The sequence below is a fragment of the Ictalurus furcatus genome, chromosome 14, assembly GCF_023375685.1.
Source record: "Ictalurus furcatus strain D&B chromosome 14, Billie_1.0, whole genome shotgun sequence".
Taxonomy (NCBI): Eukaryota; Metazoa; Chordata; class Actinopteri; order Siluriformes; family Ictaluridae; genus Ictalurus; species Ictalurus furcatus.
In genome coordinates, this window is record NC_071268.1 from 28,924,154 (window position 1) to 28,933,493 (window position 9,340).

The window sequence follows — 9,340 nt, forward strand, 5'->3', positions numbered from 1 at the left end:
AGATATGGTTAAAATAAATAGGGGGCACTAATGCCAAAAAAAAAGAAAAGAAAAAGTATTATTTATTCTAGTAAAGTATTACTTGTGATCTCTGCATTCAGCTGCATTTTCCGGTACATAATCTCCTTTAGTTTTACACTTTTTTTAAAAAAAATTGACGAGCTATATTTTGTAGCACCAAGTTCTTGGTATTTTTATATTTTGTAGAATCAGATTGTCTCCTGCGGGAACTTCTGATTGTTTCAAGACTAAAAGACATACTCAATACAGTGTTTATAAGGAATACGGGACATTTACAGCATTTCACACGATTTGCAGTAGTGCTTTAACCCTTACTCATTATTTTGCAGGTACATTTCCAGGTGTACTGTACAATCCTGCATTTTCTTTATAACTTGTGACAAGCTATATTTGATATATTTTGATTGATTATATTTTCAGCATCACCAGATTTCCACTAAAGTAATCTTCCTCCTCTTTTTACTTATATAAAATAAATGATTAATAAATTGGCAAAATACACAATTTGTTTATTTATTTATTTATTTATTTCCCCAAAACTGAGTATACACAACACCCTTATAGAAGTACAAATACTTGCGGAAGCACAAGTCCAAACACAAGCAGAGACTTTCAGATGAAAGCAGATATCTTATGCATATAACAGTGGAATCAAACATGCATTTCTCAGACATAAATATAGATCCCATAATGCACTGCAACCACCATAATGCAGTCAAACGTGCAACCGGTGCAGTAAAGAGTGGATTAAAGCATTTAGGTAGCACCATTTCAAATAAAGCATGCTGTTCAGGATGATCGAAGCCACGTTTCACACCCGACCCAATCAAACCCAATCAACAGAGCTTAGACTGCTCCTTTCTAAACAATGCGTTTAAACACAACACAGCAAAGTTATCGTTTTGTTGAGTAGGAAACTTGAAATGAGCTACACAAACGGCTTTTAAAACTGTTTTACAATGGATTTCGAAAGAAATGGGGAAAAAAAGAGCTGGTTTTACTTATGCTTTGCTTTTAAAGTTCCAGTTGAGAAGTTCAACTTGAAATCATCATATGAAACATTATTCACGTTAACATGGATGGCAATGGAGTGCAAATGAGACATGATCACTGTCTTAAAGGAATATTCTGCTCAAATACACCAAATACAGTCACTCACCAAGGCGTGTTTAGTGTCTGAGGCTGGCTTCTTTCGTTTATTACAGGAGTAACAAGGATAATGTAGCTAGTCAAGCGTAGAGGCTAGTCACACATCAACCTCAAAAGATGCCATTCGTCATAATACTTTAAACATAAGCGGTTTAGTATAAAAATAATAAATCATATTTGGAGTGCATTATTAGCATCCAAATTTTAATGCATTTAAACTGTAGGTCACGCCCCCTACCTGAGCATGAACCTGACCCCAAACGAAGTAAACCAATGTTCCTTTCTCAGGATTTACTGGTGTGTTTATGTAGATTGAGCATACGGAGAGGGGGTTAAAGCTCGAGTGTCTACGCAGTCGGCTGCAGTAACTTGTGCAGGTCATGGAGGGCGCTCTCGATCGTCACGGCTAGTTTCTCAGCGTTGGTCTCATCGCAGCAGTTGAAGGCGGTGATGGAGAAGTGAACATGATCCGGCTGGGGGTTGTAACACACGGCGTAACCGTCTGGAACCAGGGGCCCGAAACTCATCACGCTGTCCGTGTTCGTCGGAACCTGCGAGTACATATTCACTTTAGTATAATAATAACTTCTGTTGTCATTTTAGTTATTATAATAAACTGCATTTTATGCTTTTGACACTAGGAAGAAATGAAACACACCTGTGCCTCTGAGTATCAGCTCAAATCTTAGCACTTGTGTGCAAAAGCTAGCAAAGGCGTACAAGTCTACGATATCATGTAGATATGATGTTATATTTCTATGAATTCTGGCTATCATCAGTTAAATCTGTTCCACTATTAATAAAGAGACGGAACCACTGTTTTTCGGAAATGCATCGGATATAGATCGGATCCAGGTTATTCCTATTCTGCCTGGATTTTCCTCTACTCTAGATTTTCCCCTTAATTTTATTACTGTAAATGTCTGTTTCAAGTTATTACGCTACACTAGTCACTCACACTGTAAGAGAAACGACCGGAATGACTTAACGCAGCTCCATTTGGGGCGTTTTCAGACCTGTAGATCTGTGCTTTGTTTTGAAATGGGGACGTAAATTGTTACAGTGATGTATTTTCTCCTTGGCTCGGTTCGCTTTCACAAGGCAACATTTCAAAATGAACCAAAATGTGTTTATGCAAGTCACATGTGAGTAAACTGTCCTCTCATTGGTCAGAGCGCGTCTGTTTATGTCCGGGTCGCTTTTTCGCCATAAGTGAACGGCTCCAGAGTTCGTTTGTAATCGGGCCGAGACCACCTCCTTCAGGTGTTATGGTGTGAATCTGCAATTCGATGTGTGTGTGCACACGTGTGTGTGTGAGAGAGAGAGAGACCTGTCCGGTGCGGAGTTTCCAGTGCGTGGCGAGTCCATAAGCTGTGTCCATGAACATTCTGGGCACACTCAGTCCCTCCTCGATGGCCTGCAGCTTCAGACCCAGCAGGTGGCGATCGATAGCCTGGCCTTTCAGTGCCTGATGCACGCACGCACACACACACACACAGAAAAAATAGTGTTGATATTCATTAAATATCAGTAAAGGTACATTTCTTTCTTTTAATATTGTATTCTGCAGTCTAGTCGAAATGTGGGCGGAGTCACACCTGATCTGTCAGCTGACTGTAAGCCTCCACAGCTTCCCGCAACAGCTCGACCTTCACTTCCCCCTGAAACACACACACACACACACACACACACACACACACACACAGTGAATGTTAACTCTACGTTAATGTTCTCTCTTCTCGTCTCTCATTGGTTCGTGTGACTCACAGAGAGGGCGGGGTCATCAAAGGCCTGGACAAATCTCAGCGTCTGATTGGTCGGGGAGCGGATGTAGTCGGTGCGTCCTCCCCGGAACATTCGGAGTGATGCAATATCGCAGGCGGGACACACTTCCCCATGCACTCTGAAAACACACACACACACATACATACACACACACACACTCTCTCCATATAATTTACAATTTAATTTAGCTGCTATTCATAGTTTGTGCACAATTTAAAATTTTTATGCTAATTTTATTTATCTGAATCCACTATTAATCTTATTTTTTTACACTAATTACACTCATCGGCTATTGACATGTTTTATGCTACTTGCATTTTTATAGTAATTGACACTGTTAATACTAATTACAGATTTCATACTAATTACATGTAATACTTACATTTAGCCACTAATGACATTTTTACAGTAATTATAGAGTATATTAAAAAGCATAGTCAAACACTATAGAATATATTCTAATTATCCTAGAATCTAAGTGTGTACTGAGTTAGAAAATTCTGAGTGTGGTATTCTGTGTCTCTCTGTGCTTCTCTGCACAGCACTTAAATAAATCAGCATATGGACATGTGTGTAAGGAGAGAGAACAGGGGCTAGAGGATTTTTGGGGCCTCAGGATAATGAAGGAGATTTCTGGGGCCTCAGGGTAATGGAGAGAGAAACCATTAAGGCCGTAGGAGTGAACTTTGTAAGGAGTGAACTTACAAACCTTTTTTTTTAAAAAAAAAAAAAAACCTGATGAGCTGGTCTTGCGTAAGGCAACATATATAAGGGGATGGATTGATTTCAAAGAAAAAAGATAAAACCCTGCCTAAGATGAGCTCACTGTTCAGAATGGTATAAAGCCTATGTTACGTTGCATGAATTCAGACTGTCTGTAGAGCTCTCAACTTTACTTGTCTTGAACAAAGTTTGAATTCTTTTGGCATCTATAACCCCTTGTCTCTGGAAGTTTTTTTGACTTTTACGTTTACATGACAACGGTGTACTAAAAACCGAAACGTTTTTCCCTTTGTGTTTTCGCGTACAGACGACAACGTCGTCAAAACGATCCCCCTTCACACAGATCCGCAAAAACAACTAAAACGCCGTATTATGCACGTCAGGCCAGTAGGTGGGGATGTCACTTTGTAAAGAAACACTACACGCATGCGCACATAAGCATTCACATCAACGTGTCCGCCATATTGCTTATAGGGCATTACAGTACATGTACAACATTTCATTTACAGCATTTGGTAGACGTTCTTATCCAGAGCGACTTTTATATTACATTTATACAACTGAGCAGTTAAGGGCCTTGCTCAAGGGCCCAACAGTGGAAGCTTGGCAGTGCTGGCCCTTGAACTTACGACCTCCTGATCAGTAACCCAGAGTCTTTAACCACTGAGACACCACTTCCCTAGAAACAAATACGAGTGAACTGTGGAGCTGTGGGGTTTTCTGGATAAAAAGCACAATAACGTTTACATTTCTCAAACGATTTCAGTGCTTTATATTCTTCCTCAGCTTCTCTCTTATTTCACTGTCTGTATTTATTTACCTTAATTAACTGTTTATTTTGTTTATTTACTTCTTTTAAGTACATTTTTCAATCATCCTTTTGGTTTCTCTCTTTTAGTCTCAACATCTTTCTCTTTTCTGCTCTCTTTCTCCTCCTTGTACACTTCTTACTCTTTCTACAGTAGTTCTTTTTCTTTATCACTCTCTCTCTCTCTATTTTTTCCCCCCAGTCTCTTGGTTTCTCTGACTTTCGTTTGTTTGTTGTTTCTTTCTCTCTCGTTCTTAGCTCCATGTCAGCACCATATATTATTATTGATATTATATATTACATACGCTCCGACGCGTGTAAAGCATCAGCAGATGCTCAGGTGATGGAACGAGAGGGCTGGGGTGTGTTTGGAGAGCGCAGGACGATGAAATTTAAAATGTTTATTTACACCGCACCCTGCTGGTCACTTCTCCGTACTACAGCACCAGAGGATTGTAATGATTCAAGATTTATATCTGTCATACACAATCATATACAGTATATAACTTGGTACGAAATTTTTTAAAAATGATGATCAGTAAGATATTAAAAACATGTACAGTTTTTCCATCTCGACGTTGGAAATTCACCTCCAGCTTCAGTTTAATGAATAAGATTATAATAAAGAAAATGAAACAAAAATAGTTGTTGTTTCTTGTCCGTTTTTATCTGCCTGAGTGTCCCGAGTAGACTCTCTGATTCTCACAGACTGTTAGATCTCTTTTTCCATGTCTTACGCATTGCTTAATGAAGGAATTATTTGGCGTAGAGGCGTCCGTTTAATCCTGGTGAAGAGATCCCTGACTTGAACAAAAACAATAAAAACAACAAAAAAAAAAGACTAAATCCCTTCACAATTTAGCAACAAAGAATGTATTTTCCATCATTTGGTTTGATTATAAATCAGTCCTGCACAAAAGGTTTATATTTTGATTTGTGTTCAATTTGTAAAATTTATTATTTATTTTAATAATGATTTTTTTGGGGGGGGTATTTTTATTGACAGGAATTTATACATTTGTCACATTTCCATTTTGCAAGAAAAGGTTTGTGATCGTGTTGGAGTTACCAGGGTTTTTGCACTGATTACTGATATACTGTGATCTGATCTTTATCTGAGTCAGAATTATAGACAAACACAGTTTGATTAAACTAATAACACACATGTAGTAGTAGTTTTCAGGAGTTTATCGAGCATACTGAGTAATAATTCACAGTGCAGGCTGGAAAAAGTAAGTGAACCTCTGCACTAACAACTTCTCCAAAAGCTAATTGGAGTCAGGTGTTTAAATTGAGGAGATGAGATTGGAGGTGTGGGGTGTACAGGCGCTTTACCCTTTAAATAAAGACACAAATTCCAGTTACTGACAAATCTGTTCTTCTTGAGAACAGCTGATTAGTGTGAACCATGCCTCCATCCCATCAACAGTCACAGGACCGTAAAAGACACATTATAGAGACGCACAAAGCTGGAAAAGGCTGAAAAGCATTTCTAAACACCTGGGTGTTCATCAATCCACAATAAGACAAAATGTCAAGTATAAATGGAGGAAATTCAGGACTGTTGCGACTCTCCCTATGAACGGGCGTCCTGCAAAAATCACACCAAGAGCACCCTGGACAATCCTAATGGAAGTGAAAAAGAACTCAAGGGTAAGAACAAAAGACCTGCAGAAAACTCAGAACTTTGAAAGTTCATGCGTCCACTATCAGGAAAACACTGAACAATAATGGAGTTAATGGAAGGAAACCACAAAGGAAACCACTGCTGTCCAAAAATAACATTGTGGCACGTCTTAATTTTGCCAAAAACCACCTGGACGTTCCACAACGGTTTTGTTCTGTGGATAGACGACAGAAACAAAAGTTGAACTTTGGCTATGTTTGGAGGTAAAAAGGCACTGCACACTAACACCAAAACCTCACCCCAATGAAGCATGGTGTGGAGTGCATCGTGGTTTGGAGCTGTTGTGCTGCCTGGATGGAGTGCGGTCACTGAGGGAACAATGTTTTCAAAACTGTATCGAGACATTTTACAGAAGAATGTCAGAGCATGACCTCAAGCTTCACACAGGCTGGGCGATGGAACAAAACAATGAGCTAAATCAACCAAAGACTGGCTGAAAAAGAGTGAAAATTATGCTTTGGTCCTTCACTTAACCCAATTGTGATGCTGTGGCGTGACCCCAAGAGGGCTGTTCAATCAAGACAGCTCAAATATACTGATGAACTGAAACAGTTTTGTACGGAAACGGACCAAAACTCCTTCTCATCGTTGTGCCAGTCTTATAAGCAGCTACAGGAAACAATCTGTGGAGGTTGTTGCTGCTAAAAGAGGATCTACAAGTTACTCAATCCAAGGGTTCGCTTACTTTTTCTCCAGCCGGCACTGTGACTGATAACTCACTGAAGACTTGAGAAGTTCTTGAAAACCTACTGTTTGTTTGTTATTAGTTTAATCAGATTGTGTTTGTCTATAATGGTGACACAGATGAAGATCAGATCAGTGTTTATAAATAACCGATGCCAAAACCCTGGGAACTCCACAGGGTTCACAAACCTTCTCCTGCAACTGTATTTGAAATAGGGGCCTATTTATTGACTGATGAATACATTAAAGAGAAGGGTTAAAGACCCTGCGAAGTGCCGCATTGCCTTGAAACGTGCAGCGTTATTCGATGTGTTTAAGTAATTTCCACTGAAACAGGAAGTCCGGTTGGGACATATAGAGTGGCTCCTCCCCCTTTTTAAATAGCCAATAGTGTTTAGCTTATCTCAAGCCGTGTTAGAAAAGGTTTTTTATTTTTGATTAAGTGTAATAACTTAATAATTGTCACATAAAATACTTACTCGTGCCAGAGGTGACGCCCCTACAGTATAAAGGGGAGGAACAGACGTCAACGCCAACTGAAGGTAGCTAACAACCCTGTGGTGAACACCCCAAAAGACCTGGCACAAATACCTCCTTCTTCAAAGTGACTGAATTCAAGCCATTTCCTTCTTAACCCACTTCCAGTTGGAAAACGGAACAAAACTCACTCCTTCAAACAGTCACAGACACATTCACAACCCGTGCTTGCTGAGATGATTTCTCTCGCTCAACACCACCAACGTCGGCAAGGTGATGCTTATGATGCTCGAGGCGGGACACTTCAGATTCTACAGAGCGTCTGATTTGACAGAAAATCCGATCAACAAAACCGCTGATCAGAGACTGTCAATTTTGAACGCGTACATCTTCTAAATGCGAATTTTGTCATTGTTTTGGAGTGCACTAGCTTATAGAGAACCTTAAGGCTGACATATTCATACTAAAAGCCACAAGACTTCCGTCTGGATTTCATGGGGACTTTTAAAGATGTTTCCGTGTTCTGCCGGGAACATCTACTTGTCACAGTATAATCTAATTACCTATAAAGAAAAGTAAATAAAAACGAAACCGTAAATACGCTGAGACCTGTGGTTTCATAGTTCATAACCTTTCGGCATTAGAGTATAGTTTAAATGAATGTACAGTTTAGACTCGTAGTTGCTGGAACAGTAGCAGCACAGACTCTGCTTTAGTGACCAGAAGGTTATGAGTATAAATCTCCGAGTTCTGTAAATTAAATAAAAGGATTTTGTTCACCTGTAGTATGCGAGCTGGATGGCCATCTGGATGAAGGAGTTGGGGCTTAAACCCAGCTGTTTGGGAAATTCCTTCCCGAAGTGCTGGAAGTTAAAGCAGCTGATGTCCAGATCGTTGATGAGGCTGGATGGGGAGAGAGAGATAGAAAGGAAAACAGATACAGAGAGTTTTGGGTTTAATAATACAGCCCAAATTATGCCATAAATAATAAATATGTATTTCTATAAAAGTACTACACACACATGGAGACGTGTCTCTGTCTTAAGCTAAAAAATTCCTTTTCTTATTTTAACAATATTTTGATGATGTTTACTATTTAAAGAAACCCGGACTGTTTTTAGGGGATGGGCAACTGATAGTGCTGAATGACTCCAAAAATATTTTCAGTTCATGCGTACAGAACAGGCACATCAGGACGAGCAGCGACAAAAACACCCCGTGTGCGCTTTAGACAGCGACTGCACGCTGCTGTGAGAATGAGAAGCTAAAAGTGAGCTTCTGTAAGTTGGTGATGTGTTGTAAAGAACGTTGTGCCGGTCCACCACTAAAGTAAGCGCTCCCTCCTTTTGTACGATGGACCTCCCCGGTAGCAGAAGTGGTTCCGCTGGAGTCCACATCACAGTTAAACTGGAGCAGTGTGTAAATGTACAGCGAGGTCATAGCGATACTCACATGTTGAGGTTCTGCTTGGCCATCTCGAGGTCCCACTTGATGGCGCGGTCGATATAGAAGTAAAGCTTCTTCGGCATGGGCAGAGGAACGAGAGGAGCTCGGACTGTCTCGGGCTTCTTACTGAAATTATAATGATTGGTCTAGGATTCAACTGATTAGTTTACAAATTAGTCTGTGATTAAATCGGATTAGTGTAGAGTTGAACCTGTAGCATCAGTATGGGCTTGATCTAGTTTATCTGTTTCTCTCTATTGAAAGACAGAAGAAATAACGGTAAAGAGTGTGTACGTACCAGTACTGCAGGATGTGGTCCAGCAGGGTGGCGATTGGAAGCCCTTCAGCTGTGGCCTGTTCATAAAGGAGACCCCATGACCCATCCTCACTCACCACAAACTAGAAAGAAAGAGAGGAGAGAGAGAGAGAGAGAGAGAGAGAGAGAGAGAGTAATGATTAGTCATTAAAAAAAAAAAAAGTTTCTTATAGCAAAAATTTCTTCGTGTCAATGGGCTCTGTAGCTCCGCCCACCTGTAACGTCTTATCGAACCAGCGGTTCC

At 40.1% G+C, this 9,340-nt stretch overlaps 1 protein-coding gene across 1 annotated transcript in view; it reads right to left on the minus strand.

The window, feature by feature from the left end:
* Window positions 1-520: 520 nt before the first annotated feature.
* Window positions 521-9,340, minus strand: part of cratb (carnitine O-acetyltransferase b) — a 15,627-nt gene continuing 6,807 nt past the window's right edge. The window contains exons 8-15 of the mRNA XM_053641706.1: window positions 9,312-9,340; window positions 9,079-9,179; window positions 8,787-8,906; window positions 8,115-8,237; window positions 2,938-3,073; window positions 2,769-2,831; window positions 2,501-2,638; window positions 521-1,721 (exon numbers count right to left, since the gene is read on the minus strand). The exon at window positions 9,312-9,340 is cut by the window's right edge and continues 59 nt beyond it. Coding sequence (XP_053497681.1) covers window positions 1,518-1,721; window positions 2,501-2,638; window positions 2,769-2,831; window positions 2,938-3,073; window positions 8,115-8,237; window positions 8,787-8,906; window positions 9,079-9,179; window positions 9,312-9,340 — 914 coding nt within the window. The 3' untranslated portion in view covers window positions 521-1,517. The remainder of the gene's footprint in view (window positions 1,722-2,500; window positions 2,639-2,768; window positions 2,832-2,937; window positions 3,074-8,114; window positions 8,238-8,786; window positions 8,907-9,078; window positions 9,180-9,311) is intronic.